Source organism: Solenopsis invicta, chromosome 16 (genome assembly GCF_016802725.1).
Source record: "Solenopsis invicta isolate M01_SB chromosome 16, UNIL_Sinv_3.0, whole genome shotgun sequence".
NCBI lineage: Eukaryota > Metazoa > Arthropoda > Insecta > Hymenoptera > Formicidae > Solenopsis > Solenopsis invicta.
In genome coordinates, this window is record NC_052679.1 from 17,407,718 (window position 1) to 17,422,457 (window position 14,740).

Below are 14,740 nucleotides of genomic sequence, written 5' to 3' on the forward strand. Positions count from 1 at the left end.
TATTATATTCGATAGCATACACACCCATCCGCACATTGTATAATGTCTTCGTAAAAAGAAATCTTATATCGCAAGATAAAATAAATTGTGCCTTATATAAGCAAAATAGGAGACATTTAAATATATAATAGAATCACACAGAACCGGTCTGCTCCTCCTTAGCTCTTTCATCTTTGACAGAAATAAAAATTGTTCTCGATGAAAAAGACCGTAGAGTATCACAGTTTCACGATTCACCAATGTCCCGAAATGTCCATGTCAGTCTGTAAATACATCTTATTGAAAAATCTTCATACGAATTGGATGATGCGCTACAATAAATCGATACGGGCGACATTGTACTCGAGAAGATCAAACGGTCAACGGAAAATTTGTAGCCGGCTGCTTTGCGAAATGATACGAGGACAGTAGTGAAGCATGCTGGTAGGCGGACGAAGGAGAAAGTTCTTTGCGCGAGGCAAACGTCGCCGTCTGACGTAAGCGCGGACTACTCCACTGGTGGATAAAAGTAGTTTCGCGCGATTGCATGCGGACGCTCCAATTCTGAGTAATTGCAACATCACGGAACACCTCGCGAGCGTTACGTCTTTTTACACGTCATCACGTCCTATAGCAGTCGTGCGTTGCAATCGATATTTTTACGCCCAACGAGCGGATTATTTTCCGCGCGCTTTACTTTCTTTTTCTTTCACGAAGAGTTTCTTTTACATTGCCCTGTGAACTTTGATACCACGCCACACGCTTCGTCTCTCTGTTGCAGAAATAGTAGAAGGTGTCAGAAGAGGTGGCGGTTCACCCTTAAGGCCTGTAATCGACGATGCTTCCGTTGAAGAAGAGGTAAACACCATTAGCAAATATTTTAAATGTATTTGCACATTCACGTTTATACTTGCGCAAGATTTATCTGTACGCATGATAATCAGTGCGTCGTTCATTTGCATTATCAATCGCTCATTACCATAAAATATTCACATTATTCCACGTACATGTATTATTAACACGTGTATTATTAGTTCGTTTATTTAAAATTAATTTTCACACAGAAGAGGAGCATAAATGTACGAGATGAATTACGCTTTACAGGTAGCTACATTAATGAGGAAATGCTGGGCGCAAGATTCCGCGGACCGACCGGACTTTCCCGCATTGAAGCAAACGATTCGTAAAATTAATAAGTGAGTAATTTCTCTCTATGAATTTTAGCGCTGTTTGCGTATTCACCTGCGATTCACAGATCGCGCGTTTCTAATTACGAATTAAGTTCACGTCGGAAATGTCATACACGTAATTTGACGGCGACCTTAAAGCAGGACCTCGAGCAAATTTTAATCACCTATTCTCTCATTAAGCTAAAAGCCCGCGTTGGAACGCGTATAGCGCGGATATCGAGATTATACGGTAGAAAAAAAGTGCATATATATCGTCGTCTCAAATACCGATAAACCTCGAGCCGGGGATGTGTAATGCGAACGCGGAGCTATAAAACTCGAAAGTAACGTTCGAACGACCAGAAGAATGCATTAGTTACGTCATCGAGGTATTGTCCTCGTCTAACGCTATCTCCATCTCGTCAGATTTCCACCGAATTCGCAGTTACGTTTACACGTCGGGATATATCGACGTGTCGGAAATGTCGATAATGACGACGGATTTCCCTCGACGGACATCGGAATCAACGATCGTATTACATATAATTGAGCGGACAGTAATACGGCCGTGTCTTTGGCACGAAGAGACGTGAGATTCAGGTCGAACGCGCGAATCGAGAAATGGCTGACTGCGATCTCCAGTAGTATATGGTGCGGAACAGTGGCGTTCGTATTCAGTACGGCAAATTGTACGGGCCATTGTAGAAGCCGATATAAAGCGTCGCCGAGAACAGAACTTCGTGATATCTCACTACTATTTCTTTTTCTTCTATCGTGAAAGCGGGCAGTCACCTCCACTTTTTCCCTCCCTTTTTCCCTCCATCCCTCTCTCTCTCCGGTTAGATATTGGCATAGTTGTCGGCCTTCCGGGCGTTGTGCATCATCTCATACCCGAGAAAGAGTACATCGTCGAGCCGGGGCACACGGTAATTCAGTAGGTCAATAACTGCGCGTGAAAGAGAATGGCTTCCGGACGGTTGAGCGCGTTCCGTAGAGGAACAGAAAACCGAGAAATAAGCGGAAAAGACGGTGATGAGAGGCTAGGAGGCAGAACGAGCCGGAAAAAAAAAACCGAAAGAACCGTGTCACCGGCAATCGATCATCGAAGCAATCGCTCGCTCGACCTTTTCTCCAGGGAAAATTGTGCTAGCTTTGCAAAGAACGCCGCTGGCTTTTCTCGGAAATACAAATTTGCGACTGAATCATCCGCGAGATTATTTTTTTGAGAAAAAGTGCAAATTGAAAACGAACGATCGTCTATAGAAGATGATAAGATTTACATTTGTGCTCGTTTCACGAAAATCAGCTAAAAAAATGTGAATTGAGGATAAAGAAAACGAGAGAAAAGGGGGGGAGGGGAAAGCTTGACATAAGAAAATGAGATCGCTGCTTTGCATAATTTCTATAGGCATAATTTTTTCTCATCACGCTTCCATACTACACGCGTTGGAATCTATGTCAAATAAGAATTCTCTAATCTCACAGGAAAGCGATTCAATCGACATTCGTTCAATATCCTCGACAGACGGCTGTTTCGATTGACGGCTCGTCGCCGCGTTTGATTGAGAGTTTCCGATCTCATTTAACTTTGAGTAGTTTTATCAAAGCACTCAACAATTTTTATTTTCATTTTCGACGACAACATATGACTCGTGAATTGGACCGACGTGGCGCTCAATGATTGACTTTCGTGAGAATTTTGCGGATTCGAGAGCCATACACCCAAAAATTGTTATTAAAGCTGTTGAGTTTCAATGTACAGATAAATCCTTGCATATAAATGTTACAAAATATAATACAATGTATATAACCTTTATTCGCATTTTTCAAGAAAATAATTGTTACGAATAATTTTATTTTAAAGAGTGAACGTATCTATGACATCAAGCACCTTTGCATTTCATATTTAACTCTTTTACTGTACACGTGACGTACTTTATGTTGAAAGTAATATTCAATATTCATTACTCATCACAATATTCAAATTTAATTCAAATATTTATTATTTATTTCAAATATTTTATTAAAAATAACTTAAAATATCGCGTCAGTCAGAATTTCTAGATAGCATGAAGCATTGCAACAATATTGTAACGTTGTTGCTGTAATATTGATGAAATGCTGTCTGGGTTACATCTGAATATTCTATTTGACATAATACTAAACTATTGTTCTGGAACTAAAGTTCTGAAACTATAACAACATCACGGAGTCTCAGAGATACGTACAACTAACACTGCATTACATTGACAATCCCTTTAAATTTCCTAAAGCTTGTTTACTAAGACTGGGGTATAGGACGTAAAAGCAAACAAATTTCAAAGCCTAAGAGCATTTTTTGAATCTGAAATATTGTTACTGAATTCAAAAGCGGACATTTTTATCAATCTTTTCTTTAAAAAAATCTCAATTTTATTATTATACATTTTTTAATTCATTATTGACGTATTTAAAGATAAGCAACTTAATGACTGGTTATGTCCATTGAGACGAAAGTTTTATATTGCGTCACATATTCATTAAACTTACAACTTTTACTTTTAATACAACTTCACAAAAACACGCCTGCACTTTTTGTTAATTAACGTCAGAGTTATTTACAGACAAATATTGCACTTACGCAAATATACGTGGTATATAATCTATAAATAAATCCACATTGTTGTTCATAATCATACATTATAATTTATGATTATAATCATACATTTAACGTGTCGAGTGTTGCAAAGTTAAACAATTTAAATAAATGAAACGTAGTAATAGGATTTTATAGTGAGATTAGCACAATTTCGTATCCTTCAATTTTCCCAACCCAAATTAATGCCAACGAATGAGAACGTTAGATATTGGAATGATATCGCAAAATGTTTCAATGTACGATAAAATCTTATTTACTCCGTCGATCGATGAATGCATTGTTTTGCATACAATACACGCGCAGAATATTAAGCAACGATTTAGAACCATTCGCAACACATACGAGAATACGATCCGTAAACTTACTTCAAACGAAGTCTGCTGGGAAATAAGATGACTACGTTATTTGGAATTATTAACTGAAAAACAAATTGTAAATATTTTTTAATATTCAACGTGGAAATATTTTTTAATATTAATATTTTTTAGATCAAAAACGTTTCGTGTCTTTTTTTTACACGCGCACATTTTCCTGCAGAGTTTTCTACCACGTACACACCGCGTGCTTACGTGATATTACGAGAATTCCCATTTCGCGATGGTCTTGCATTTGAAACGCATAAAAACGAGCCCTACGTATTCGACTAAAGTACGTCATTGCCTACCGCAAATGAATACCGGTGTAAAGGCGATCGTGCATGTAGCACGTGGGAGGCATTGAGCAGCTTTGGTGCTCAATGCTGCAACGAATAGTAGTGATTGCCAGCGACAGATTTAAACGGACGACGACGATAACATCGAGATTCGCACATTCATTAGCGCATGGGATGCTGAATTCGCGAAGATAACATCGTAGTTGTAGAAATTTTTACTGCCGGACGATTCTCTCGGGACCGTCGTTGCTCTGAAATAAAATTGATTAGGTACCTTTTCTGTCTGACCAAAAAAGGATTGAAATATGAAAAAAAATTCTGTATTAAATAAGAAATCTAGCAACGAAACGTTTCCTTTGATGAACACGTCGAAAATCACCAAAGCTAGACAAGGATCTCTCGTGACAGCGGTGATTCAATATGTGCGCATACTCTATATACTTCTTTGATTATATTTTTTGCTCGTATCTATCTTCCAGTGCGGAGTACATTCGTGTCTCTTTGCTTTCATTTACACGAGTTATTAAATTACTAGTGCGACAGAAAGGACCAAAGGCCCGAAAGATGGAACAAGAGACGAAATATGATCTTGAAAAAATAAAGTTAACACAGAAAGATAAAGATAATATAAAAAAGAAAAAAAGAAGGAAAAATGACGTATTAAAAAAATATATAACGATGAAAATAAGAGAGTAGTTGTGGTTAAAGAAAATAAAATAATGTTTGTAATAAAAAAATAGAAGGAAATACGTAAAATAAAAACAGCACCATTTATCACGCATGTAAATGGAATTTTTTGCTATTATAAAAATAACTAAAGTATATCAAATTATGTAAAGTAATTTAGTTTAGAGTTTCCGTGAGGATATGAAGCAGGTGCAGTTACAAAGAGCCACTTGATATCGTTTCAGAGAAAAGCCACGCGCGTTTTTAATAACTTTCGTTAAGGACTTAAATCTCTAAAATACAACGAGAGTCCTTTAAGACGAAGATTTACTCCCGAGCAAGAAGTCTCGGACTTTTATGCATAACTCGTGCCAATATTACATTATAAATCACACCCTATTCTGTAGAGGCAACGTGCGCGCGGGGAATATCTAATATCTTTCACAAAGAAGACCCGATATAAACTCGCCTCTATTATTTCCCGGGCTATAAAATCGATCTCGAAGATATTTCATAACGTCATCATGGAATATTGAGCAGTGTGCGATTAGTTAGAAAACTAAATCTTTTTCTTTTTAATTTTTTATCGAGTGCCACGCACTAGGTATGCGGGGCAATATGAATTTTTTTCTCAAATAACTAGTATATCTAAAGACTAAATTGTGTATCCGACAAAACATGAAATTGATTTTTCTTTGACAAAGAATTTCATTGAACCACCAATATTACCATAATATTTTACCTCGAAAAAGTCTTCTGAATTATTAAATTTGTGATATAAATATATAACAATGAATTTTTATTCTTTAGGTAATAAAAAGTTATTGGATTATTTTTTACTAGAACTTTAATCAAGGCTGAAAAAGTTGATATTAAATAATAACCTTTTCGTAATAAATTTCTTAAAAAAATTATTTACAAAAGAATTTATCATTTACAAAATATTCTTAAGTTTCTGCATGGAACACTTACTTTATACACAATTCTAACATTTTACTAATGGAGTAACACACTGGTGGTCACTGCAAAAAACGAGTTCATCGATTTCGTTATAGAAATCGAAATAGATGTGCTTAAAGAGGAACGATTGATTACTTAGCAGATGTCCGTGTGTGTTCAGTTTATTAGATCCTTCTCTAATTGGAATGTATATTTTTAGCCTAATAAAGAGAAAGGAGATTTGATTACGTTTCAGAAAATCGATAAACTTCGCTTTTTATAATTTATTCCATCGTTCGAAAACAATGACAATGTAATTTCATGGTCTGAACGAATAAAGTCATCGCGTAAGACAGAGATCTTGATTATGTTATGATGCATGCATTTTATTATATGTCAAATGTCACTCTGTTCTCTCCAATATATCGCGTAACACATATTGTTCGCGCTAACTTCATCGACTTACAACTTCGAAAACATCACGACTGACAATCGGATTTGCTTTTTACAGAAATAGTGTGTCATTTGAATCTTCAAAGTTTATTTAATTATTTTTATATGCATTTTAAGAATTGCTTTTTAATATTTTAGCATCGATAGAAAACTTTAACGCCACGTTGAAGAGAATCGTTATCATAAAATTATTTTAGAATAAGGGCATCTGTTTTCCATTTTGAAGCACGGTGTCAATCTCTTCTCCAGCGTTAACAAAGTTACAGCATCTCTTTGAAAGACGATTATGTGGCACGACTCTCTATACAACTATGTACACGTGCGTTTTACTATATGCTCGAAGGCCCCGCGCTGATGCTAGCGCACGTGCGCTATGCGCTGCAAGTCAGGAACTAGATCGAGCGAGATAATTACATTCGATATTTCGTAAGGGAATTACGCAAACAGGCTCGCGGAAGCTTCGCTGGTAAGGTCACAAAGTGAAACGCAAGTTCTCCAGACCTTCCAAGAATGTACAATATAGCTATATGGGAAAATCATTGTATATCACATTTATGATAAAACAATGATATGAGAAGGAAAATTATAAAACGTTAGCCTATAAGTTACAATATCGCGTTCAATTTTGTAATTGTTTATAAAATTATAAACTCTCGAATTTTTCACGTTTCAGTCTCGTTATCATCCTTCCAGTATTCGAAATATTTGCATTGTAATTTACAGTTAATTGAAAAATTTTATGTAAAGCTCGGATCGTTTCATAAAAAGGAATATTCTTTGCAAAATTTTTTGTTTAAATATTCGCTATAGATAACGGCTGTATACACGGCAGTGGTAGAGAAATTCGCTTATCATTTTAGTCACGAATTGCGAGCGGAGCAAGTAAAAGGTTTCCTCGCTCTGTTTAGATTCTACTCGCGTAGAAATTCGCATTAATAAATTTTTTATTAATTCACACAAAAAAACGATACTTTTAGTCTTATAAACTATAAAATATTCCATTTAATTTTAAATAATAATTTAATTATAGCTCAGATGCATATTACCTGCCATCTTTTACTATTTAATGGTACTATTTATATCAGTATCTCCAATAATATCGCGTACACACACACATCATTGAATTAAAAATAATACATTATTTTTGTGAGAAATTAATTATTTTTGATAATAGTGATATAAATGCCAAACAGTTACAAATGTCAATTTCGGTAAACGAAGTATAGAACAAATCGTTTATAAATTTTTGTAAAATCAAATATTAATGTTTTGATCAAGAGAAGTGATTCACTGTCATTCCAAAAATAAAAGAAAGATAAAGAAAAATCAGATTAGAAGAGAAATATTTTGCACACAATTACTCTGGAAATACTGTTAAAAAATATTCGTGAATTTAAGCAAAATCGCAAAAAAGTTCTGTACGGCCGAATTTCGCCGCTTGTGTGAAGTCGAGCAAACAGCTCGTTAATGCGGTGCACTCAGTAATATGAATAATTAATTCAACAACAAATTAACCCATTTAAATCCTCTACATACTTTTGTAATGATTAATAAAGCAGATACATTTTATGTGCCATAAATTTTATACTGACCTAAATAAACATGAGCTCACTTAAATAAGATATACTAACAATTACATCGTTTCGGCAGAGATTTCTAATAATAAAGAATTTATCAGATATTTACAAACTAAAAAATTCACTATTGTTTAAAAGTGTTTTGCTTTTTAATGAAACAACAATGTGTAATATAAATAACAATTACTCTCTTTACATGAATTTACTATTAGTCGAATTAATCACATGTTCGTAAGAAATATTGTCTTTTGTTCATTATCAAAATTGAATAAAACCGCGAAAGCATAGGTATCTGTTATCAATTTTCATTCTTTTCATAGGTATTCTTCGACCTTCCGATATTGGATGAACTGCTAATTTTCAGTAAATGGTGCGCACGTTATTGTGCAGATAGAAAGCCGATTTATACATCCCTTTGAAAGTTTTCACAATAAAGTTAAAAGCTATAAAACGGACATGGTCTCTCTGTGGCGTATCTTCGCTTTCAGTTTCATGATAAGCTTATCTTCCAAATGATGTAAAATGAGATCTAAAGTATCATGAATTTCAGTGAACTGTGAATATAAAGTAATATAACGTGTTGATTTTGCTTAACAATAAGACAGAAGTTCTCCAAAATGGAGTTTATTCTTTGAAAATGAATGATTAATGATCACATATGTAATAATATATTTATTACTACAAAAATTAATTAAATAGTGAATAATTATTATAGTTATCAAAAATATCTATTCAAGAAACAATTGCATTCATTGATTCGGTATTCTCATCTGTTTTACATATATGATTTTTTAGCACCGATAAAATTGTACTCGCATGCAAACTTATCGCGAATGATAGGGAACATTTCTATCAAAGAGAGATGCCATTGCTTTATCTGGCGAAATTCGGCCGAAATGTCGACGCCGACTAAGTGGTACTCTGGCAAATGTCGATATTTTTCGCGTCCCTTTCTATTATCCTTGGAATGCGTGTTGTGTTATATTAGTCTTCCCTGATAACCCTGAGAACCCATGCCATCGGAAGCCATTCCGTTCATTCTTCTACGAAAGTAAACGAGGAAGTCTTAGCATGTCAGCTTGACACGGGTCTCTAATAGTATATTTTTATTGCTGAAACTGTATAGTGAATCATCTCCTATCATTAAGTAATTTTATATCGCGGAAATCTTTTTTTTACATTTCACGAAAGAAATAATTTTCATGTTTATCACTATCACGGTTTTTTTCTGTCAAGATTATGTTAAAATAATTACTTTTTACAAATCGTATCTGCTATTACTTCATTTTTATTTTATTATTGTTTACTGTCCTGAGTATAAATCTTTTATAATTTTTAAACTTGTTTCAGTATTTTATGTTTTTGTTATGCAATCTATCTAAATTCCCTTATTGTATATCTTACAATTTTCTCTTCACCTAAAGGACTTTGTTTGTTTGATTTCCTGAGTACTAAGCGATGTTTTAGTGTCAAAGAGAATACGGAACTTAAAAGCAACCCCCATTAATTCTGCGTGAAGCTGCATACACACCTCAGTTGAGACGTTATTTCTAAAATGCAGGCGGTCACGGGTATTTCTTTCCTCGCAATACTTTTCATTCCGCAATGGAATGCAAAATTTTCTCGAATGAGATGAATTTTTTGTCGCATTGTAAGTTACATCGAAATAAATAAGAATATTATATAGAGAAAACCGATTGCGATACATAAAGATTTAAAGAACAATTTTTTTTTCGTTATTTAAATAAAGTAATTTTTTATTATATTTTTTTCTATTACTTAAAGAAAATAAGTCTGATCTTCATTTCATATGCTTGTACGCACAACACCCTCTCCCTCCCTCCACTCCGTTTACTTTTTTATGAATCGAATTAGTGAAGGATCACACTGAAAAAAAGTTGTTAGATTAACAACATTTTTCAAATTAATTAAATTTCTTTGATTCAAGTATTTAACTCAAATATATAAAATACTCGAATTTTAATTTAAGCATTTATATATTTATAATTTAAACATCTATATATTTAGCTTAAATATATAAATATTAGAAACAAAAAAATTTGTCAAGTTGAAAATTATAGTCAAGTTAAAAACTTTTTCTCAGTGTGTAATTAAAGGAAAACTTGATTTTCAATGTCATCTTCAGCGAAGTAGTTATCATAGTTACGGCTTTCACGAGAGTCGATTATCACTATCACAAACAATTCTCAATATCGATCTCTCGTACCTGCGCGATGTGGATATTACGTTTGACCGACCACAATCGCAGAGATTGGATTAATTGTCCTTTGCAAAGGCTCGCTGTCTCGATTATGGTTTATCCTACCCTCTACGCATCCGACCTATAGACGCTTCTCGCAGCTTCCCGTTTGATTGAACAATATTGATATAGCTCGCGGCGCGGATTAAATTGAAGAATTCCTTCTCATTGTTCGCGATTGAAATCCGGCTATTGGTATCTGATTGTGCGACACATCCAATTTCATGTTTTATTCCGTCATGATTCTAGCGCGAGATCCGTTTTCCCTCCCCTCCCTCCAATCTACATTGTTATGTACATCGAAGTTAATAAATACGAAATTAGACATAAGCCGTATTTTCTCTCTGTTTCAGGGACTATGAGAGCAGCAATATCTTGGACAATTTATTATCCCGCATGGAGCAATACGCCACGAATTTAGAAACGCTGGTGGAGGAACGCACGGCTGACTACCTCGAGGAGAAACGTAAATGCGAGGAACTTCTTTACCAGTTACTACCAAAGTAAGTTTCCGCGAAGCGCGAATAAAAGCGGGTTTTTCTTAGAAAGAACGGGACATTACATTTGCCGCGAGTTTTCACAGAGAATTCGTCCGAAGTATCCTTCGCGTTTCGCAAAGGGCTATAAATTATTAAATAATCAAGTTATTTAGACACGGATAAATCTGAAGTACGAGATATTAACTCGAAGTAACACGACGTAAAAACTATTACATCTCCCATGTTTTATGTACATTAAATTACCGATTCAAAGTACATTTAAATTTGTCGGAATTAAATTTGTGCTATTTATTAATAATATTTATCATATTTAATAATATTTATTTAAAGGAATATTTCTACTAATTTGATTCTACAATTTATATAGCATATCAAATTTATAAATTTACAACTGGCTCTAATTAACTTTTTGCTTGCTCTTGATATCAGAAAATACTGTTTTTCCATCTGAATTATTACCTAAATTATTAGCAGAGGTTACTGCTAATTTAATTGAATATATATATCAGTAGAATATATATGAATTTATGCAAGAATTCTTCCTGTCAAACATTAATTAATTTGAATGTAAGTAACAGTAATAATTAAGAATAAATGCCTTTAATATTAAAGTGCGGCAATACGCTATGATATAAATTAATGGTTGGAAGAATTCTTTCGCGTTACAGATAGCGTGAAATTGAATGGTGTGACAGGGAAATAGAAATCAGTCAAATCAAACGAGTTGCTCACGCGACGAGCGGCAATCGGAAGATTATCGAAAATTGGTCAACCGGAAAATTGAAATAGATCTAAAAAAAAACCCGAAAGATCAATAGTATATAACAGTGAGATGATAAAAAATTGGAACAGAACAATTACAACGCTATTGGAAAGCATAATCTGTGGAGTAGCTGCAATATAATTATCTAGCAGAAACCGAGTCATTTTTATTTAAGTTCGCGTACAAACTGCATGCGATGCAAAATGTTTTTAAATAATCTATTTACCTAAGCAAATTCGTTGCACGTGGCTCATTAATGTAATTATTATATTTTCAGTGCGGCATGATAAAACAAAATTTTCCAAAAATTTGCTTGAAAATACGTAATACGTATAACGTGATTTGATAGATGGAAAACAGGGATTTAAACGCGGCAATATCAAAATAATTTCATTTAATTAAGATCTCGGTAAAAAAAACAAGAGAAATGTATACCTATTGTATACACACAAAAAATGCTTGTTCAAAACGAAACTACTTCATTACAGTGTGCGCAGTTAACATATCTCGTATAACTTTTAGCAAGCAAGTAAGTAGGTGAACCTTAATGAACTTTACGAAGATGAAAGAGAGCAAGATACGAGGGAAATTTGTTGAGAGCTTCGAAAACTTTATCACTGCTCGTCCCTAGTGAGTGATAATTCTTTTGTCGGGCGTCAGTGATGTAGTTAGTGTCACCATGTCACGCTTAATCGATATTACATCACTCTACATGACACGATGACATGAAATTCGAATCCGAAACTTCGATCTTTGCGAGTTGATACAATTTCTACGCGTAATAACATTTTATTATTTATTCCTTTGCAACGATTTTCGCAAAATTTAATTAAAAAATTAGCTCTTTTAAGCGTAACATTTCATAGAAAATTATTTGTAAAAATTGTTTGTATAAATGTTATACTATATCCACATAATGATTTTTCAATCTTGCAAAAGAAGCATATAAATAAATTTAAAATTCCATTTACTATGTTTCAAATTTAGAGACTAAGAAATTCCGAGAACGCGCACAGTGTTTCTCTTTAGCTAACTTCTGGAAATTCAATTTCAAAATTTATCAAACGTTCTTGACACTCACAAAAAAGTTAAAATCAATTCTATTCATAAAGGTTTATCAAAGAAGATATTTATCTTTCCTCCATACTTGTCTTTCAATGAGAAATGTACAAATTTACACAATCTCATCAAAGAAAATGTAAAAGTCAAAAATTTTCAAGAAAATTTTCTGTACTTAGGGATCGTACCACGTCATCTCTCCCTCGAAACTGTTCATTGATCCTTTTTTTTTTTAATCAAGACATATAAATAAAAAGCTGTAATTGCCGTTACTCTGCTCCATCAAAACAGATGCATAAAACACATCTTTTTGCATTATCATCCTGTTTCCTGTTAAATTAAGTTATAGCTTGCTTTTCATTGCTCCTCCAATGTTTATTGCACTAAACACGTACATGACGCATAAACGTGTGTAATTGTTTGCAATAAATTAATCTCGAGTCCGTAGGTTCATTAAACTTAAATGACGGTGCAAATCTCTCTTTTCTTACGGAACTAGTATTCCTTGAACTTAGTTTTCCCTTTATCGCCGTGTCTATAAAAAAATACGTGTTTGTTTGTTCCCGCGAGCAGATCGGTGGCGTCGCAGTTGATCCTCGGCCAAAGCGTAATCGCCGAGACGTACGATCAAGTGACAATTTACTTCAGCGACATCGTGGGTTTCACCAGCCTGTCGGCCGAGAGCACGCCTATGCAGGTGGTCGATCTGCTGAACGACCTCTACACGTGTTTCGACTCCATTATCGAGAACTTCGACGTTTACAAGGTAAGTATCGACCCGTGGATGTAATATGGAGATGATTTAAAACCCCGGACGAAAAGGGTGAATATTTTAACCGAGAAAGAGTCACGCTGCTGGCTCATAAAATAGCGATAAACTTTCGCTCGCCATCCGCGTTCGATGGCGTCACATTCGCAATATCCAAGTTCTCCCGGTGCAGTTTTATCGAAGCTGAACGAACAAAGCGTTCATCGTTTCGAGTTTTTCTGTTTGCGAGAACTTGACTTTCTTCTATTAAGAAACTTCGCCCTTCATCACCCACTCCGTCTCTCTCTTCCTCGCATTTTTCCAGCAATTTTGTCTCCGGATTAAACGATCATCCGGCATAACGTATTGCTCCGCCAACACGCTGTATTTCTCATTGAATCAAGCTCAAGATCCCTCGATTCTATATTTGCAAAGCGTTCCACGTGCCGTTATTTGGAGCCTATCGCGACATGTTCGACCTGTTAAGACCACCGCGAGAAAGAGAAGACGAAGAGAAAAAGAGGGCGAGAGAAACACGGTAATTCCGGAGAACAAATAGCTCTTGATTTCTTAGAAGAGCGATTTTCCATGAAAATAACACGATTACCGCGCGTGGACTTGAATCTGAATTATTATGTAATATTCGCGTACAGAAAACGCGCCTACGGAAAATTATAGATATAGACAAAACGGATGCAACAATCACATAATATATAAATTTACGTTAATTTATAATTAACGTAAAAAATATATATACACACAAACACACACATATAAATACATATATGTATATGTACACAACACACTTTCATATATGTATATAAAGTGTGTTAGGTATATAGTGGCACGAGTTGCGTGAAATAAATTCGCGATGAATATCTTGCCGTGCAAAAGACAAAATATATAATATTATATATTTTCACAAGATTATTTAATTAATACAATAAATAGGAATAAGATTAAGCCAGTAGGTATTAAACGAGCATGAAACCGCATGGCATCGATAAAACGCCAGCATTTTACTTTCAAAAGCCTTTATAACTTTATAATCCAAAAAGCATCCCTCGCTACAGTACGATAGCCATATGATTACTCTGACTATATCCATCTATCTCCCTGCAACAGTTTCACTGAACTCTATTACTTTACTCTAATTACAAATTAAACTTTCTCTTTCTCCCTCGAACATCCTTTCCTTCCCTTCCATGTTCGCTTTTTAGAATATTAAATTAAATATAATCCATCGCTTTACTATTCATAATACTCTTTTACACGTTTTAAAGCGATCGCTACCATAATTTATGTAAACGGGTTCGTATTATCAGAATTTATTGAAA

The 14,740-nt window shown here is 34.5% G+C and overlaps 1 protein-coding gene across 5 annotated transcripts in view; it reads left to right on the top strand.

Annotated features, from left to right (window-relative positions):
* LOC105203079 (atrial natriuretic peptide receptor 1) overlaps nucleotides 1-14,740 on the top strand; it is a 99,345-nt gene that overhangs the window by 68,805 nt on the left and 15,800 nt on the right. For all 5 annotated transcript variants that reach the window (XM_039459071.1, XM_026133680.2, XM_026133681.2 and 2 more), the window contains 4 exons: nucleotides 761-837; nucleotides 1,084-1,175; nucleotides 10,687-10,836; nucleotides 13,229-13,421. In XM_039459071.1, the coding sequence (XP_039315005.1) occupies nucleotides 761-837; nucleotides 1,084-1,175; nucleotides 10,687-10,836; nucleotides 13,229-13,421 (512 nt within the window). The remainder of the gene's footprint in view (nucleotides 1-760; nucleotides 838-1,083; nucleotides 1,176-10,686; nucleotides 10,837-13,228; nucleotides 13,422-14,740) is intronic.